The sequence below is a fragment of the Oncorhynchus mykiss genome, chromosome 3, assembly GCF_057628025.1.
Source record: "Oncorhynchus mykiss isolate SJ-2025 chromosome 3, ASM5762802v1, whole genome shotgun sequence".
NCBI lineage: Eukaryota > Metazoa > Chordata > Actinopteri > Salmoniformes > Salmonidae > Oncorhynchus > Oncorhynchus mykiss.
Genome location: NC_143024.1, coordinates 26,985,814 through 27,006,170, shown reverse-complemented (window position 1 = coordinate 27,006,170; position 20,357 = coordinate 26,985,814). Strand labels below are relative to the sequence as shown.

The following is a 20,357-nucleotide window of genomic DNA, read 5'->3' as shown; positions in this document are numbered from 1 at the left end:
AAAGTATAACCTTTTTACCACCATAGAGTAAGTTACAGTCTCTTCATAACAATGACAGGTAAAAAAAGGAATCAAATTTTGCCCAGGCAACTGTAAACATTGTGCTTGTTATGGTTAGGAAATGAAGGCTCTGCTGAAAATGACCTGACAGCACTGCTGTTGCTCCAGCACAGTCAGAACAACATATCCACCACTTAGAATTTACCACAGTACAAACGGACACAGTTTACACAAAGTTACACCCATACAGTGCCACTTACAGACATGTGCACACTCCCACACACCTGTCCTGGAGTCCTCTCTCCCTGGCCGTGTCCTGTATCTGCTGCAGTCTCTGTCGCGTTTCCCTCTCCCTCGGTCATCCACACAGACAGGGGGCGCACTGTGGAGTAGAGCTGATTGGGGTCAGAGGACAGCAGCTCTCCTGCGTCGGCAGACAGGGACCTCTGGTAGCGGGTGTCGGCTGCGTCCTGGGACCGGGACTGAGGGGGGCGGTAGGGGGGTGAGGCGCCCTGTCTCAGGGCCTTGTTGGCACTCTCAGCCAGGGCCAGGGCCATGAGGCGTGCTGGGTTTTTTGGAGGGGGAGGGGGAGGCTGGGCGAACAGGGGGGGACCGGTGGGTCCCGTTATACCTGTAGAAGGGAGAGGGTTAAATTACATGACTATGGTCTGCAGTAAAACCTCAAATCATTGAAAACAAACTAATCAACTAATACATTCAATCAATCAAACGTGTTGGCCGAGTCCATTCCTGTTTACTCACCCTGTCCTCTGATCTTGGCCTCGGGGCCCAGTTTGCTGCGGATCTCCTGCTGGCAGCTCTCCGTCAGCTGGAAGTCACATGACCTCAGCAGCATGGAAATCATCTGAGGAGGCTGCGACTGGGAGGGGCCGCAGCTCGGGATGCCAGGCTGTAATTCACCAGCTCGCCCACCAATCATGTCCAACACCTACGAGGGAGAAAGTCAAGTTTGGTGAGGCAAATTTATCATACAGAGTATTTAGCCAATCCTGAGATACAGAAATACAGGGACAGCAGTGACACAGAGAGGGAGGAAGTACCTTAGCTGGGACACTGATGGATACAGGGTCAGAGATGTCCAGTGTAGGGGACTTGGGAGATTTTTGTGAGAAGGCATTCACCATCTTCCGGGTGAAAGATCTTCTCTCTGGCGGGGGCTGAGCAGAGGTCACAGGTGTAGTGGGCTGGCCCTGGCCTTGACTGTGTGAGGTACTCAGGTTGGCACCCTCTCCTGATTGGCCGGCAGATGGGCTGGTATTGGCCGGTCTGTGTTGACAGAACACCTGAAGGGGCGGGGCTGTGGCGGCAATGATCAGACTTCTCCTGACGGCCGCATCCGATTGGTTGAGCACAGAGTCGGGGTCCTCTGTGATTGAGCGCTGGCTGCTGGAGTGAGAGTGTCCTTGGTGGCTGAGGCAGCGGTAGGGAGGGGGCGTGGCAGTGGGCGGGGACTCCCTGCCACCCGCGGTGACTATGCTGCTGCCCAAGCCGATTGGTCCGTCCTCCAGGAAGGTGGGGCTGAAGTCAATGACGTCCTCGGCCATCCAGGAAGCAGCCGGGTCCTGGTTGGAGAAGTCGGGCAGCATGTAGATGCCTTCCTCGTCTTCATCCTGCTCATCGTCTCCATCATCCCTGGGCCGGCGGTCCTCAGGCAGCAGGCTGTCATACGAGCGGCTGGAAGGCAGGCGGGACGGGGGGCGCTGGGGCAGGTGCTGGGGGTCCATGGAGGCAGCCAAAGACAGACCGTCACTGCTGGAGCGGGGCCGCCGCAGACGGATAGACTGTCCTGAGAGAGTGAGGAGGAGAGGTAGGAAAAAAAAGAATAGTCAGGGTTTAAACTAAGCGTCTCTGTAGTGCTCAGTGACTAACACACAGCTCCACCAGCTCCCAAAGGACCCATTCTACTCCGACTGTCCCAAAATCACTCAAACTATCATCACTGCTTCCAGACATATTCCTGGTCTTCCACAGCCTTCCCCGAAAGAGAAATCTCATACTCTATACTTAACGGACAAGAAGAGAGAGGCTCTGCTATTGATCAGTCTGCGAGGACTTAACCTGCTGAGATGAGTATCAGTATTAGCGTCAGTGAGTTATGGCCTACTGTGGTGTACCTGCTCCACTGTGCTGGGATGATAAGGATTCCTCACTCTTAGCTGAACGCAGGGTTACACTGTCCACACGACAACCTGCAGGAGAGACCAGGGAAAGAGACAGTCAGAGAAAGAGATCTGTCATACAAAGAGAGGATCAAAAGGGGTGATAAACTGTAAAGTTGGTATTTATTTTCCTTTCTACCTCCATCCATCCAGTTAAATTGACTGAACATAACCCTGGTGTATGTGTGGTCCAAATCAGACATGATATCTACCTGCATGTGAGGTGGCGGGCTGGAACAGGGAGCTGATCCTCATTGGTTTACGTTGCCCCGCCCCCAGGGGCTTCCCGATAGCAAAGAACGTCTTCCAGCTCCCTCCAGCTGTCTTCCGTACCTTCAGCCCTCTCTTCCTCCTGTAGGGGGAGGAGAGAGAGAGAGATTTAGGTGGGTGAGACTGCTAAATCAACTGCATGTGATAGTGAAACTACAGAAACTTGCATGGTCTGGAATAAGCCTGGCTTCCCACTCACCTGTCGACAGGGTGGTCCAGCACGGTGTGGAACTGGCCCTGGAACTGGACTGGCGCCCCCTGGAGGAGCAGAGGAGCCTGTGTCCTGGCCTGGGCCTCTTCTAGGGAGAGCAGCCTGGTGGACACAAAGGACTTGGGCCTGGTCAGAGAGTGCCGCCCTGCAGGCAGAGAGAGGACCTACCGTTAGTAATAGATAGAGGGTGGGAGAGTGAGGAGGCAGAGTGAGGAGGCATCGGTGACGGTGGCCAAAAGCTTTGTTCCAAATGAGATCCTATTCCCTGTATAGTAGTGCATTACCTTTGGCCAAAGCCCCTAAGTGGCATTAAAATAAAAAGTGTACTATATGGGAAATAGGGTGTCATTTCAGATTTACCCAACGAGAGCGAATAAGACACAGACACGCTTTCAAATCAGAAATCACATGGAGTAAACAACACAAAGGGAGGGAAGGCTGAGGTATGAAGAGGAAGTTGGACCGTTTCATTTGAAACTCCCAGTTAAAGAGCAACCAAAGTAAAACAGGACACCCGTCAGGGGAGAGCAGGGCATGGGTCATCAGACAGGTTTGACACCTAAACAAATATGTATTAAAATGCAATTAACAGAGTACTGTAACAGTGTCTTATAGGGCAATTCCATGCCAGGAAAGCCCAAAAATATTTCTCCCACATTAATATACTGCAATACAAATTTTTCACATTAAAAAGACTCATTAAAGTATTCATGTTAATATTTCAAAAGTACCCTTTTTGATTTAGCATATTGTTTGGAACAACAAGTCAAACACTATTCAAATAGGTCAAATTTCTGTCTGTGCTCTGCTACTTTTGAAGACCTGACCATTTTATACATAAAAACTGACAGGTCATTAAGCAATCACATTTAGCAAATCACCTGCAGAAGGAGTTCAATTTGAATCCATTTTCCCATTCGCTGGTGGGGCTCACATAATTTATCATAACTTCATAAGTAGCAGAACGTTGGAAAGTTGATGTACTTGTATAGTACCGGTATATAGTTTAAAACAATGTCTAAAAATGTAAATGTACAAAATGTAAACGGTATGAGATATTCACTAATGTTTTATGTTGAATTAATATGTGAATAAATAATAGAATATGTGAATAATAGAATATGTTGAAAAATAAAATCTCATAATCTCGACATAATCCATGTTTTAGAGCACACTATCATGTACCGTTCACAGATCATAGGGTCTTTTTTTCCCCTCACAAATGGTTTGTGATACAAATGTAAAAACCATATCAAACAAACAGTCATCCTCCCAATTAAGTTTCTGTGAGAATAGCTAGAACAAATCAGACAACCAAAATATTTGTTGACTTTCCTGGCATGGATCTGAGTCTGAGACACAAAGCAAAGCATCTAACTGAGCCCTGGCTGGGACGCTGACAAAATCTCTTCAGCTGGAGAAGCACACAGATACTGCTGATCTGTAGACAATACTAAGGTTAAACATTTTAGCTATAGGGCCTATTGATTATTGAGCTAGCTGACAAGACAAAACAGATCATGGAAGCTGGGAATAATCAATGCAACAGTTGTTTTACCTGGTGGTTCTGGCTCAATGTAATCCTCTTAAAAGAAACATCCACAGCATGTGACACATTGATCAAAACAACGTCTATTCTTTAATATTTTGAGCAATACAGCACAAAACCTACAAGTTACTTTAATAACTATTTAAAATGACAAAAACAAATATTGGAGTAAACACAAAATGTAACCGACCACATTTACTTCAAGATAGGATGAATTGGAACCAGGATGGAAGTTTATTGCCTATTCAACTGTCAATACAACCTGAAAAATAATGTGAGTTCACGATTGACCCTGAAGAGACACTGGGTTTATACAAACATATGTCAGCATGTGCGCACAAAACTTGGCTATATTAAATTCTTGTTTTTTAAAAATCCAATTGGTAATTGACAGTCTTGTCTCATCACTGCAACTCCCGTACAGACGACTCGGGAGAGGCGAAGGTTGAGAGCCGTTTCAGAGAACGCGCACAACCGCACTGCTCCTTGACACAATGTCCACTTAACCCGGAAGCCAGACGCACCAATGTGTCGGAGGAAACACCGTACACCTGGCGACCATGTCAGCATGCACTGCGCCCGGCCCGCCACAGGAGTCGCTAGAGAGCGACTCCTGTGTCCATCCAGTTTGATTTCTATTTGTAACTGTGCTATTTCACAAAAGTTCTGAACCTATATACATTTTACAGACCCCGTATATTTACATGTTTTATCTTGTTATTAGTCCCACCCTTCAGCTCCATTCAACCTCTCCCATCCATCTCTCAACAGCATCCATTTTGGATTTCTATTTGCCATATATTTTTCAACTGTGTTGTGATGCTTCACAAACGAATTGAACCTTTCTATTCTCATAGCTTCTACAGATTGTAAATTATAACACACACACACACACACACACACACACACACACATTCTATTAGTTTCAAGAATTTTGTATAGTAATTACATTTTTTGTTTTGCATCCGGAGTTGTTTTGCGTACATCAAAAATATCTTCCCAACTATTTTGCAATTTATATGGCATAGCTGTCGTTTTTGGTCCATAAATGAAATTGGTATTTGTTTTTATTTATCACACTTTTCTTTAACCATTTATGTTCTTTAATACAGGGCCGACATACAAGTTCCTTACTTTGTTCCCCTTCTACTTGCCTCTCCCATTTTTGTGGTAATGCTGCAATTAGTTGGTTGTAATTTTGGGTAGAGCAGACATTTCCATATGTCTGTGTTAGCTGCATGTGTAACATAACTCCACCAGTACTATTTATGATATCATTCACTAAAATTATACATTTTATAAACATTACTACAAAAATAGTAAAAAAAATAAAATCAATTAGTATATTTGAATTTAACCACAATACTTGTTGTATTATTTGTTCTGTCTTTTCAGGTGGATTAAACTGAAATTGCAACCAACTTTCTATGGCTTGTTTAAAAACTAAAGATATTTTGGAGATTGTTTGAAAAGGAAATAATCTAAAGTGGGCCGGTGTAATCTGAATAAAGGGAAAAGGGCCCTTCTTGAACATAGGATGAGACATGCGCACCAATTTACTAGAGAACCAGTTTGGATTTAAGTTGAACTTTTGTATGACTGATGCCTTTAGTGAGAGGTCTAATGCTTTAATATTTAATCATTTCTGCTTGGCTATACTTACTATCTACTGGAAAACAACAGACAAAAGCCCAATAGGATGAGACACATTCCTCATGAACTCTTTCTTGTGCATATCGTACAGAGATCTCAGGACAAATGGGTCACACAGAAGCCAAAAGTAGACCAAGCCTAAACTAAACCAATCAACGCTATAGAGCGCTTGTAAGCATCCTACATTGAGAGAGAGAGAAGGCACGGACGGTCAGAACATGGAGTAGTGTCGCCTCGCTACGGTGACTTCCAAAAGAGGATGCCTGGGGGCCTTAGGGACCTCCTCACCCCTGGCCTCCTCCACCTCCTCACCCCTGGCCTCCTGCAGCCTGGTTCTCTGGTGCTGCAGAGAGACCTTACACTCCAGCTTGCCCGTTGCTACGGAGACACACAGCTCTCGCTCACTGTCTGCTGCTGCTTCCATTCCACTTGGCATACACTGGTTGAATCAACATTTGTTTCCACATCATTTCAATTAAATTACATTGAACCAACGTGGAATAGACGTTGAATTGAAGTCTGTGCCCAGTGGGATGGCTACATCATCAGTGCTCACTTTCAGTGCTCACAGTTTTATTCCATATTTAATACAGATGTTAATCAAGAGTAAAGAACAAAATGTTGCCAAATATTGTACTACTTTTTGGAGCAAATGGATACAGTGGAAAAATCTTTCCATGCTTAATTCACTTACATAACTGCCATTTTAGACTATTCATACACATGTTATACTGTGCTGCGAGGCAAGACAAAGAGTGCAATGAAATATTAGTATCACAGAGTCATTCAAGTAGAGTTGCTTTCCCAGACTTACAGCATTTGCGGGGTAAAAAGCGGAGGACAGCGGGCGGTGGTGACAATTGTAATGGCGGTAGAAGTGTCATCCATTATATACAGGGCTTTAACCAAAGCTCTCCATTTAACCAGACACCTAAAAGCCTTAAGTAGAGGATAGAGGAAGCCTGGCTGGCTGAGTAGTAAACCTAGTTACTGTAGGTACTAAAAAGAGGCTTTGAGGCTCTGAGGTAAATGCTCTGTGTGTGGCATTGATAACACAAAACCACAGAGCTGATACAGAGGGAGAGAGGACAGAGGGAGCACTCTGAAGGAGAGAAGACATTTTCAGTCGAATCCTAACTTGAAATCAACACATGTCACTGACGATTGCCGACTGATGCAAATCATGCATTGATTTTAATGGGGAATGTGTGTATCCACACAAATGGAACTCAAGTTCGGAGGATTGTGTCCAGTGAGCGTTAAAGAAGCCAGCGTTTGGGTTATGGTGATGTACATACCTGTGCCTGTGAAGCGTCCTACAGAGGTGAAGGAGTCACTGAAGAGCACGTCCACGTGACCGAGGAGAAACTCCACCACCACAGACTGGATCCGCACCTCCTTAAACGGGTCAGCACCACTCAGACCCACCGCCTCGATCTCCATAGACCTGCCACGGAGACAACACACAGCCACACCAGGGTCACCTCCAGGATGGTTTTGCAGACAGGAATGTCATGAATAGAGCTGACATGATTCCTTACTGTACATGTCAGAGGCACACCTGTTCTAAACGATATATTTCTATATGAACGATCCACAACGCACACATGTAGGTACAGTAGGTAGGCATAGACACACACCTGAGCAGGTTGGGGGCCCAGACAATGGCCAGGTTCTTGATGTGCATGCTGGTCTCTCCGCTGCAGGTGGCCAGACCAGCCAGGTGTCTAATGAGGTACTCCAGGGTCCTGAGAGAGAGAGAAAGACAACATTAGTCCACAATCTGGGATGGCTGTGTATACCTGTAGTCTCTGTCTCCATGGCTGTGTATACCTGTAGTCTCTGTCTCCATGGCTGTGTTATGTGTATACCAGTAGTCTCTGTCTCCATGGCTGTGTATACCTGTAGTCTCTGTCTCCATGGCTGTGTATACCTGTAGTCTCTGTCTCCATGGCTGTGTATACCTGTAGTCTCTGTCTCCATGGCTGTGTATACCTGTAGTCTCTGTCTCCATGGCTGTGTATACCTGTAGTGCGGTGGTGGGAGCTGCTGGATGACATCATGTACTTTCACCATGCGCTCGTCGTCCGTCATCTCTCCCATACAGTCCTACGGAGGAAGACCAGGGAAAAAAACAGATGGCAAGTTTAGCCTTTGACAATGGACAGCACTTTCAGTTGGAGGGAGTTGTGTTGGGTTACGGCCATGTACTCACAGCAAACTTGTCGTAGAGCTGGTAGGTGAGCAGGGGGTTGGGCAGCTCTCTGAAGTAGAGTTTACACAGGGACCCCACACAGTGGATGTCCTGCATGTACATATCCTTGGTCAGGTCTGGAACATTCTCACTGTCAAACTCATGTCTGGTGGGGAGAGAGAGTGTCAAATAGGGTTGAATGCCAAAAAAGTATTGCATATTTGCCTATATGTACAGTGGGGCAAAAAAGTATTTAGTCAGCCACCAATTGTGCAAGTTCTCCCACTTAAAAAGATGAGGCCTGCAATTTTCATTATAGGTACACTTCAACTATGACAGATAAAATGAAAAAAAAAATCCAGAAAATCACATTGTAGGATTTTTAATGAATTTATTTGCAAATTATGGTGGAAAATAAGTATTTGGTCACCTACAAACAAGCAAGATTTCTGGCTCTCACAGACCTGTAACTTCTTCTTTAAGAGGCTCCTCTGTCCTTCACTCGTTACCTGTATTAACGGCACCTGTTTGAACTTGTTATCAGTATAAAAGACACCTGTCCACAACCTCAAACAGTCACACTCCAAACTCCACTATGGCCAAGACCAAAGAGCTGTCAAAGGACACCAGAAACAAAATTGTAGACCTGCACCAGGCTGGGAAGACTGAATCTGTAATAGGTAAGCAGCTTGGTTTGAAGAAATCAACTGTGGGTGCAATTATTAGGAAATGGAAGACATACAAGACCACTGATAATCTCCCTCGATCTGGGGCTCCACGCAAGATCTCACCCCGTGGGGTCAAAATGATCACAAGAACGGTGAGCAAAAATCCCAGAACCACACGGGGGGACCTAGTGAATGACCTGCAGAGAGCTGGGACCAAAGTAACAAAGCCTACCATCAGTAACACACTACGCCGCCAGGGACTCAAATCCTGCAGTGCCAGATGTGTCCCCCTGCTTAAGCCAATACATGTCCAGGCCCGTCTGAAGTTTGCTAGAGAGCATTTGGATGATCCAGAAGAAGATTGGGAGAATGTCATATGGTCAGATCAAACCAAAATATAACTTTTTAGTAAAAACTCAACTCGTCGTGTTTGGAGGACAAAGAATGCTGAGTTGCATCCAAAGAACACCATACCTACTGTGAAACATGGGGGTGGAAACATCATGCTTTGGGGCTGTTTTTCTGCAAAGGGACCAGGACGACTGATCCGCGTAAAGGAAAGAATGAATGGGGCCATGTATCGTGAGAATTTGTAGTGATAACTTCCTTCCATCAGCAAGGGCATTGAAGATGAAACGTGGCTTGGTCTTTCAGCATGACAATGATCCCAAACACACCGCACGGGGCAACGAAGGAGTGGCTTCGTAAGAAGCATTTCAAGGTCCTGGAGTGGCCTAGCCAGTCTCCAGATCTCAACCCCATAGAAAATCTTTGGAGGGAGTTGAAAGTCCGTGTTGCCCAGCAACAGCCCCAAAACGTCACTGCTCTAGAGGAGATCTGCATGGAGGAATGGGCCAAAATACCAGAAAAAGTGTGTGAAAACCTTGTCAAGACTTACAGAGAACATTTGACCTCTGTCATTGCCAACAAAGGGTATATAACAAAGTATTGAGATAAACTTTTATTGACCAAATACTTATTTTCCACCATAATTTGCAAATAAATTCACTAAAAATCCTACAATGTGATTTTCTGGATTTTTTTCTTCTAATTTTGTCTGTCATAGTTGAAGTGTACCTATGATGAAAATTACAGGCCTCTCTCATCTTTTTAAGTGGGAGAACTTGCACAATTGGTGGCTGACTAAATACTTTTTTGCCCCACTGTATTTCATGCACGCAGTCAATGATCTATGTAGTCTTAAGTCTTTACAGGTTCAGGGCCTGACATGCAGGGTTAGGGTTAGCATGAGGAGTGGTACCGGAGTTTCTGAATGTTGGAGGAGACTCCAGAGTGCCTGTAGATGCCGTCCACCACACCATGCTTCTCTATGAACTCTGAGCAGCTCTTCAGAACCTGTGGAACTGGAGAAGCACACAAAGATCCATGTCACATGTTACAGTAGTACACCAAACCAGACCATGCTCTCAAGGACACACAGAGATGACTCCCTGAGACTCTAGAATTAGAACTGTAGAACTCTAACTAGGGCAATTGGCCCATTTCATCAACTCCGAAGCACTAATGTGATCCTAAAATGGCATGATTGATTTTAATATTGTACTGAGTTCACTTGACACATCAAAACCGCTCACTCTCTGCAGCCAGCAACTCACTCTTATGTTACTATAACAATCACAAGGCCAAAGATACTGACAACTCCTTTACATCCCCAAATGGTTACGTGAGGATAAGTGTGTGTTTTATGTACCGTCCAGTCCTGAGTTGAGGAGGTGCTCTCCCAGGTCGCAGCCGAACACCCTCTCCTTAAGAATTCCTTTCTGTTTGAGCTTCTGCTTGGTGGGTCTGGACTTCATAAAGTTGCGCAGGAATCCCATCAGCTTGCCGTGCTTCTTAGAAACTGTCAGAGGGGGGCGACAGAGAGCTGCTGAGTATTGACACTACAGTGGGAAAGGGAGACTATTGTGGTGGGTGAGGGGTCCATCTCTGTGAGGGGCGTGAATGTTTAACATGAATGTCATCATCGTCATCGAATATAAAACGGGTGAAAAGACATCAGAAAATAGGAGAGTTTAGTGGGAGCTGGAGCATGGACACTAGTAGGAGGCTGGGTCGTGTTCTAGACCAATGAGCCACGACCACCAACATCATTAGAACAATAAGCAGCAGCAGATTACTTGGACGCATGGTGAAGACTAGGATTAAGAACAAGGAAATAACGATTGTCATTGGTCATAATAAACCTGTATCGTCTTCCTCTAAAACAACGACTTGCTTCTCATTTATACAACAAGCTCCATTGTGTTCCTATGATTTATGGGTGACTCTAAAATACATGTACACTAATTCTACTCTAAAAACATCCTCGCCACTCCTGCCATGCTGCATGTGAACAGCCCTAGGCTTGGCTAGTTGTATAAATGGCTATTGTAAGTTTCCTGGTTGGCTTAAGGGGAAATGTGTGTTATACAGGCCTTGCATTAAGGGGAGAGATGAGGCGTTAGGAAAGATAACGACGGTGGAAGGACTCTGATTAGATGACAAATGGATTAATGAGAGTAATTCCATTTCAGTTGTTGTTACCAGCAAGTCTTAGGTACCAAGGCTGAGGAACTGAGAGAGAGAGAAAGAGAGAAAGGCAATAGATACAACAGGAAGGCGGTTGGAACACCAGCTAAATACATTGTTTTGGGAATGCGAAGTACAGAACAACAAAGATATACTGTGGTCAGAGATACAAATATGAAGATTGCAAAGATGTTGTGGTGACCACATTAAGCAAGAAAAACAACCTATGGGCTGAGTAATTCTGAAACTATGTAATGTCACGTGATCTGCTGTGTGCATCTGGTTAACACCACAAGGTCATGTATCCTTAAATAAAAACATTTTGAGAGAAAGATACCATTTTTGAATGTTTACAAGACGAAGATACAAGGGACAGGGAGGAAAAGTGGCTGTTATATACAGTTCAATTAAATATAATAAGCGATATATGCTGCATGCCAGAAAGAAAAAAAGTAACCATGACAGTTAGTACTGCATGTTGTCAACCTCATTTCAAGCTCCTGCAACACCTTCGACACACTCTGTGGAGACTAAATACTCATACAGCAGTGATTGGTTGATTGCGTCTGTTTACCGGATGTAGGAGAGGGAGGTCCTGGTGCGTTGGAGTTGGCTGGATCTCCATCTGGAAACACAAACGTCACTCAATACATCTGACATTGATCGGGGGACACAGTGCAGGTGTACAGGACATTCGGAAAGTATTCATACCCCTTGACCTTTTTCCCACATTGTTACGGTACAGCCTGATTCTAAAATGGATTTAAAACAAATATATATCCCTCAAACTACACACAGTACCCCATAATAACAAAGCAAAAACAGCTTTTCATAAATGTTTACAAATGTATTAAGACAAAAAAAATATGAAATCTCACATTTACATAAGTATTCCGACCGTTTACTCAGTGCTTTGTTGAAACACCTTTGGCAGTGATTACAGCCGAGTCTTGGGTATGATGCTACAAGCTTGGCAAACCTGTATTTGGGGAGTTTCTCCCATTCTTCTCTGCAGATCCTCTCAAGCTCTGTCAGGTTGGATGGGGAGCATTGCTGCACAGCTATTTCAAGGGTTCAAGTTCGGGCTCTGGCTGGGTCACTCAAGGACATTCAGAGACTTGTCCCGAAGCCACTCCTGCGTTGTCTTGGCTGTGTGCTTAGGGTCTTTGTCCTGTTGGAAGAAGAACCTTTGCCCCAGTCTGAGGTCATGCCTGAGCGCTCTGGAGTAGGTTTTCACCAAGGTTCTCTCTGTACTTTGCTCTGTTCATCTTTCCCTCGATCCTGACTAGTCTCCCAGTCCCCGCCACTGAAAAACATCCCCACAGCAAGATGCTGCCACCACCATGCTTCACCGTAGGGATGGTGTCAGGTTTCCTCCAGACCTGACGCTTGGCATTAAGGCCAAAGAGTTCAATCCTGGTTTTATCAGACCAGAGAATCTTGTTTCTCATGGGCTGAGTCTTTAGGTGCCTTTTGGCAAACTCCAATCGGGCTGTCATGTGCCTTTTACTGAAGAGTGGCTTGCATCTGGCCACTTTACCATAAAGGCCTGATTGATGGAGTGCTGCAGAGATGGGAGAACGTTCCAGAAGGACAATCATCTCCACAGAGGAACTATAGAGCCCTGTCAAAGTGACTATCTGGTTCTTGGTCACCTCCCTGATGAAGGCCCTTCTCCGGGTGGGCCAGCTCTTGGATGAGTCTTGGTGGTGCCAAATCTCTTCCATCTAAGAATGATGAAGGCCACTGTGTTCTTTGGTACCCTTCTCCAGATCTGTGCCTCGACACAATCCTGCCTCAGAGCTCTATGGACAATTCCTTCGACCTCATGGCTTGGTTTTTGCTCTAACACGCACTGTCAACTGTGGGACCTTCATATAGACAGTGTGCCTTTCCAAATAAAGTTGTAGAAACATCGCACGGATGATTAATGGAAACAGGATGCACCGGAGCTCAATTTCAAGTCTCATAGCAAAGGGTCTGAATACTTATGTAAATAAGGTATTTCTGTATTTTTTAACCTGTTTTTGCCTTGTCATTATGGGGTATATTGTCTGTAGATTGATGAGGAAAAACATGTATTTTATCAATTTTTGAATAACGTAACAAAATGTGGAAAAAGTCAAGGGGTCCGAGTACTTTCCGAAGGCACTGTATGTGATAATGTACAGTAAGTGGGATTTAGTATGTTGGTGTCATAACGTGTGTGTGTGTGTGTGTGTGTGTGTGTGTAAGCCACCTATTTTAGCGGCGGACTGAGGCTTCTCGTTGATGAGCTCCACACACTCACTGGGGAAGAAGCCCACCTAAAGTTTGGAAAGACCAAAGTAACTGAGGATGACAAGCATGGACACACACACACAATAGCTTACACATATGTTAAAAAACAAGAACAAATGAGTTAAAAGAAAAGTAAAAGCTCAGTGAAAATAGAGAACAGTGAAAGAAAGAAATAGAGGGAACAAAATGAGAAGGGAAAAGGAAGTACAGAAACATGGAGACGTGAGGTAGTGAATGTAGCCATCTGGAGAACTGTTGTTCTGCAGCGGGTCCCTTCAGAGTGGGTGGGGAAGACAGGCGTGTGCGTGAGGGAGACAGGCGTGTGCGTGAGGGAGACAGGCGTGTGCGTGAGAGAGACAGGCGTGTGCGTGAGGGAGACAGGCGTGTGCGTGAGAAAGACAGGCGTGTGCGTGAGAAAGACAGGCGTGTGCGTGAGAAAGACGGGCGTGTGCGTGAGAAAGACGGGCGTGTGCGTGAGAAAGACGGGCGTGTGCGTGAGAAAGACGGGCGTGTGCGTGAGAAAGACGGGCGTGTGCGTGAGAAAGACGGGCGTGTGCGTGAGAAAGACGGGCGTGTGCATGAGAAAGACGGGCGTGTGCATGAGAAAGACGGGCGTGTGCATGAGAAAGACGGGCGTGTGCATGAGAAAGACGGGCGTGTGCATGAGAAAGACGGGCGTGTGCATGAGAAAGACGGGCGTGTGCATGAGAAAGACGGGCGTGTGCATGAGAAAGACGGGCGTGTGCATGAGAAAGACAGGCGTGTGTATGAGAAAGACAGGCGTGTGTATGAGAAAGACAGGCGTGTGTATGAGAAAGACAGGCGTGTGTATGAGAAAGACAGGCGTGTGTATGAGAAAGACAGGCGTGTGTATGAGAAAGACAGGCGTGTGTATGAGAAAGACAGGCGTGTGTATGAGAAAGACAGGCGTGTGTATGAGAAAGACAGGCGTGTGTATGAGAAAGACAGGCGTGTGTATGAGAAAGACAGGCGTGTGTATGAGAAAGACAGGCGTGTGTATGAGAAAGACGGGCGTGTGTATGAGAAAGACGGGCGTGTGTATGAGAAAGACAGGCGTGTGTATGAGAAAGACAGGCGTGTGTATGAGAAAGACAGGCGTGTGTATGAGAAAGACAGGCGTGTGTATGAGAAAGACAGGCGTGTGTATGAGAAAGACAGGCGTGTGTATGAGAAAGACAGGCGTGTGTATGAGAAAGACGGGCGTGTGTATGAGAAAGACGGGCGTGTGTATGAGAAAGACGGGCGTGTGTATGAGAAAGACGGGCGTGTGCATGAGAAAGACGGGCGTGTGTATGAGAAAGACAGGCGTGTGTGTGAGAAAGACAGGCGTGTGTGTGAGAGACAGCCAGTGGTGGAATTCTCCTGTGATTGTGTTGTGTACCTGGAAGCCATGCTTCCCCCTCCACCAGTTGGAGTCCTCTTTGGGTGGCATATCAATTACAGACAGGATATCTCCCACCTGGAGAGACACACACACACACACACACACACACACACACACACACACATTAGACAAAGACATTAAACAACCTCCGACTTCAGACAAATTCTACAGGCAAACAAGCCAGATGACTACATTTAACATCACCCCCCCCCCCCAAAAAAAAAATCAACACACATAATACAGCCTCAGCAGTCAAAACACCAGCCCCAAAATTAAACATTATCCAGACACAACAAGCTGGATCAGGGCATAATGTAGTCCTGCCTGATTTGGCTGAACTCCACTCACACTTATTTCAGATAACAGATGAGAAACAGTTGCCATTGCTCACTGCAAGGAGGACAGGACAGAGAGGAGATGAGAGAGAGAGAGAGAGAGAAACAGACACAGAAAGAGAGAGAGCGCGAGAGAGTGAGACGGAAAGAGAGATGGAGAGCACGAGAGAGAAAATGAGAGAGACGGAAAGAGAGAGACGGAGAAGCGCTAAAATGTGCCTCTGTGTTTGGGTCACCCCATTCCGGGGTGCTGTGGCCCAGAAACAGAAAGAGGAGCAGTATGTAGAGCAGTAGGAGGAGAAGAGGACAGGAATAGACAGAACAGGAAGATGGAGGAAAAAGAGAAGGAAAAGGAAGGTGACAGCCAAACAGAGAGACTAAGGCCCAGACAGAGGTGACATAGAAATCTGAAAACTATGACTGCCACTAATGTAAATCTCATTTGGTTCTGTGTATCCCTGCAGCAGCTCCATACCTCAATGGAGATCTCGTCGCTGGCCTGCGCCGTGTAGCGCTTGATGACATGAGCAGCGGCGATGGCGGGAACGTTGAGCGAAGCTTCCTCTTTCAGGAGGAACCGATTCCCACGGTTGTCAATCTGGGAGGAACAGCAAACACAAACCTCTGTTGTTTAAGGAATAGACAGGCAAATAATTACACCATTCTCTCAATATCCCTTAATTATAGTAGTAGGGCTAATGCACAGGTGGTAAGATAAAGCCTGTCTCTCTAGCTGTCTTTCTCTCTCCCACTCTTCTTTGGTCTTCCCCAACAATTGTCTTCTTTCTCTGGCCAATTTCTTATGTTTCCGTGTCTTTACAGCTTATTCTCACCTTCACTCTTTCTTTCAACTTCTTTGGGGGGAGGGGCAGCCCCACTCTTTCAAAAAAAAAGTAAAAACCAGTCCCACTATGTTTTGTTTTTTATCTTTATTGAAGAGATCGTACTACCGTGTGAAAGATGGGGAGGGAGAATCAAAAGGCAGTGGGCCAGATTCGAACCCATGCTGACTCTGGCATATATGTGAGCCGGGGTCAGCGGCTGTAACCACTGGACCACACAGGCCATGTTTTCTAAAGATACTTAGTCTCACCTCCATCCAGGTGAGCACAGGCCCACAGTTGAGCTTGTTGTCCACGATCATGGAGAGGCGGCTCAGGTACTCCGACAGCAGCGGGGTGAAGATCTGATAAACAACAAAAACAACTGACACAGGACTTTTAACACACAGCTACTGTAGGAGCCGACAGCCATTTACATACATCTACTCCCAGATACCATAGATGAAGACAGGTGACCCAAATATCAACACCTGCTAGAATCAGAGAACAAATGTGCAGAGACAGACAGGTCACAGACAACCATGACTACATCACCTCGATGAAGGTAATTTCATGTCATTCTCAGAGCTGTCATGCTAACCTACAGCGGTACCATTGACCTCCATACAGTACAGAAAAACATTCTACAGCTAATTCAGCCAGAATGCTACATAACCACATCAACAAATAAGCTCTCCCACAGTCCCCACTCACCTCTACCCTGTCCCCGATCTCGCTGAGGGGTGGCAGGGGCAGCAGCTGGGAGTAACGCCGGTCGTAGATACACTGGTGAAGGTGAGCGTCCAGAGTACGGAACTCCTCATAGGAGCGCCGAACCATCCACGTCTTAGCCTACATCACACAGACAGACGGAGAGAGAGAGCACGCGAGACAGCGAGAGGGAAAGAAGAGGGGACAGAAATATTCATGTGAGGAGGAGAGCAAGGAAGGGGGGGGGGATAAGTCAGACAGGAGGAGAGAGGAAGAGAGAGGGGGAAATATATTCCCACTCTGTCGAAGTGTACGTATTGGTGTGAATGTGTCTGGGTTAGATATAGCCCTGGCAAGGAGATGTGTGAGTGTGTGTGCACGTGTTTGGCGAGGGTATGTGGCCGTGACCACTCACCTGGCAGGACACCTGCACCAGGAAAACCAGGTCTTTGGCAGAGCCCGAGATCCAGCTGGCATCGCTCTGCTCGTTCGCAAACTGCAACTGAGGAACAGAAACACACACATACTCAAGCATGGGTCAGAGGAACAGGAGGAGCAACTATATGTAACTATACAAAACATACAGCCTACTGCACACAGAATAAGCAAACACACATACAAGGATACTACAAAGCACTCTCCTATACCTACACACACGATCAGGATACATTATATCCAGGGAAATTGCAATCCTTGCCTGGTACCTTTTACGCAACCTCCCTCCTAGTCGCCCAAATTCTGCATCTTCTAATAAAGCAGCCAACTAAATCAGAGGAGATCTTTCAAAATGGCCGACAACATCTCAGCCAACAAACAGTATTAACGTTTAATGGACTTAATGCAGAGAAAGCTGTGAAAAGATACACCTGCTAAACTAGTGACATCAGAGCCATGTGTAGCTAATAGAAAGCCTCGGGTGGAGCCGTAGGACACCCATGGGGTTCTGATGACCCGGATTAACAAACAAAATGGGCTCCTACAAACAAGCACAAAAGGAAAACGGTGTGTTTTTTTTGTCTTTTCTCTTTTTGGGGAAGAGGAGGAAGAAGTGAGGGCGGTGTTGAGGCTCCAGGCAGATTAAAAGAGAAAATACTTTCATCTGAAATGAGACAGGCAGTGTTGTGGACCTCGGACCTTCACATCACATCCACTATGACTAACGCCTCAGAGAGGGATACACAGAGAGACAGAGAGTGAGGGATAAAGAGGAGAGAGACTCAGTGGAGAGGTAGAAAGAGGGGGAGAGGGATAAAGAGGAGAGAGACTCAGTGGAGAGAGGTAGAAAGAGGGGGAGAGGGATAAAGAGGAGAGAGACTCATTGGAGAGAGGTAGAAAGAGGGGGAGAGGGATAAAGAGGAGAGAGACTCATTGGAGAGAGGTAGAAAGAGGGGGAGAGGGATAAAGAGGAGAGACTCAGTGGAGAGAGGTAGAAAGAGGAGGAGAGGGATAAAGAGGAGAGAGACTCAGTGGAGAGAGGGATAAAGAGGAGAGACAGTGGAGAGAGGGATAAAGAGGAGGAGAGGGATAAAGAGGAGAGAGACTCATTGGAGAGAGGTAGAAAGAGGGGGAGAGGGATAAAGAGGAGAGAGACTCATTGGAGAGAGGTAGAAAGAGGAGGAGAGGGATAAAGAGGAGAGAGACTCAGTGGAGAGAGGGATAAAGAGCAGAGACAGTGGAGAGAGGTAGAAAGAGGAGGAGAGGGATAAAGAGGAGAGACAGTGGAGAGAGGAAGAAAGAGGAGGAGGGATAAAGAGGAGAGACAGTGGAGAGAGGTAGAAAGAGGAGAGAGTGGAGAGAGGTAGAAAGAGGAGGAGAGGGATAAAGAGGAGAGAGTGGAGAGAGGGATAAAGAGGAGGAGAGGGATAAAGAGGAGAGACAGTGGAGAGAGGTAGAAAGAGGAGAGAGTGGAGAGAGGTAGAAAGAGGAGGAGAGGGATAAAGAGGAGAGAGTGGAGAGAGGGATAAAGAGGAGGAGAGGGATAAAGAGGAGAGACAGTGGAGAGAGGTAGAAATAGGAGGAGAGGGATAAAGAGGAGGAGAGGGATAGAGAGGACAGACAATGGAGAGAGGTGGAAAGAGGGGGCGAGGGATAAAGAGGAGAGACTAAGAGGAGGGAGGTAGGAAGAGAAGGAGAGGTAAAGAGAAAGTAGCCAGAGAGGCTTAAAAAAGAAAGCAAATGCAAGAAAGAGGAAGAATAGAGAGGGTTTTGACGTGTGTTTGTTTCTGACTCAGAGAGCAAGGACAGTGAGATCTCTTTTCTTCAGGGGCTTCAGACACTAATGAGCAGTGCTCCCTCTGCTCAACACACACACACACACGCTCCAGCACAGAGAAAGAGAGCACTAACAGCTGTGCTGGGTGGGGAGAGACATGGAGGTGATGATGTCACTCACAACATCAGGTATATGGAGTTAATCATCATGACCGTGTTTAAAATGGCATTAGTTACAAAATCCTTGTTATAGGATGATGTTATATGATTTCTGTTGAAGTAGCGTATGTTTAACAGTGTGCATTTAGATTTTTTTTTAGGGGGGGTGGAATTGTACAATGTGTGTGCTTGTATAAGTAAACGACAAGTTTATGAACATAAGAATGTGAATATGAATTAACCAACTACGTTACAATGAACAGTATCTAGAGAGGTATGAGAATGTGCTCAGTGTGAATGTCAGAGAAAAGGGAGAGTACTGCTGCTCTTCCACTCCGATGCCCATGGACAGAAAATCTGACTGAGTTTGTATTTGTGAGTCCAGTTGTGGTTGTGTGCCCAGTAGTGAGTGAGTGAGCGCGTGTGTGCGTGCGAGTGAGTGACTGAGTGTGTAGGTCATGCACAAAGAAAGAGAGCCAGCCTCAGCCCTGGAGATGTTGCTGCTCTCATCTCGCCACTGTGCCCACCCCCTTCCACATCAAGCCCACAGTCCTGATGCATACTGACTGAAACACCCACAGTGCAGACATGCAGGAACACACACACACACACAGTACAGACATGCAGTAACACACAGCGTAACCCAGTGAGACCTGTATTGTGAGGTCATTAGGAGAGTCTGTCAGTCCTGTTCACATGTGATAATTACTACAGTAACATTACAGCATGAGGCTGGGGTTGTCGTCACTACAGTAATATTACAGGCATGAGGCTGGGGTTGTCATCACTACAGTAACATTACAACATGAGGCTGGGGTTGTAGTAACTACAGTAACATTACAGCATGAGGCTGGGGTTGTCGTCACTACAGTAACATTACAGCATGAGGCTGGGGTTGTAGTAACTACAGTAACATTACAACATGAGGCTGGGGTTGTCGTCACTACAGTAACATTACAACATGAGGCTGGGGTTGTCGTCACTACAGTAACATTACAGCATGAGGCTGGGGTTGTCGTCACTACAGTAGCATTACAACATGAGGCTGGGGTTGTCGTCACTACAGTAACATTACAACATGAGGCTGGGGTTGTCGTCACTACAGTAACATTACAACATGAGGCTGGGGTTGTCGTCACTACAGTAACATTACAACATGAGGCTGGGGTTGTCGTCACTAC

The 20,357-nt window shown here is 46.1% G+C and overlaps 1 protein-coding gene across 3 annotated transcripts in view; it reads right to left on the bottom strand.

Annotated features, from left to right (window-relative positions):
* Positions 1-20,357, bottom strand: part of LOC110503812 (uncharacterized) — a 44,453-nt gene that overhangs the window by 7,109 nt on the left and 16,987 nt on the right. For 2 of the 3 annotated variants that reach the window (XM_036970308.2, XM_090226903.1), the window contains exons 4-22: positions 17,222-17,308; positions 16,810-16,947; positions 16,368-16,460; positions 15,750-15,872; positions 14,937-15,014; positions 13,494-13,560; positions 11,829-11,879; positions 10,437-10,586; positions 9,987-10,089; positions 8,079-8,223; positions 7,890-7,972; positions 7,504-7,611; positions 7,162-7,310; positions 2,650-2,806; positions 2,393-2,532; positions 2,136-2,210; positions 1,062-1,807; positions 763-949; positions 261-631 (exon numbers count right to left, since the gene is read on the bottom strand). In XM_036970308.2, the coding sequence (XP_036826203.2) occupies positions 261-631; positions 763-949; positions 1,062-1,807; positions 2,136-2,210; positions 2,393-2,532; positions 2,650-2,806; positions 7,162-7,310; positions 7,504-7,611; positions 7,890-7,972; positions 8,079-8,223; positions 9,987-10,089; positions 10,437-10,586; positions 11,829-11,879; positions 13,494-13,560; positions 14,937-15,014; positions 15,750-15,872; positions 16,368-16,460; positions 16,810-16,947; positions 17,222-17,308 (3,051 nt within the window). The remainder of the gene's footprint in view (positions 1-260; positions 632-762; positions 950-1,061; positions 1,808-2,135; positions 2,211-2,392; positions 2,533-2,649; positions 2,807-7,161; positions 7,311-7,503; positions 7,612-7,889; positions 7,973-8,078; positions 8,224-9,986; positions 10,090-10,436; positions 10,587-11,828; positions 11,880-13,493; positions 13,561-14,936; positions 15,015-15,749; positions 15,873-16,367; positions 16,461-16,809; positions 16,948-17,221; positions 17,309-20,357) is intronic. The other variant, XM_036970309.2, reaches the window with a different exon arrangement.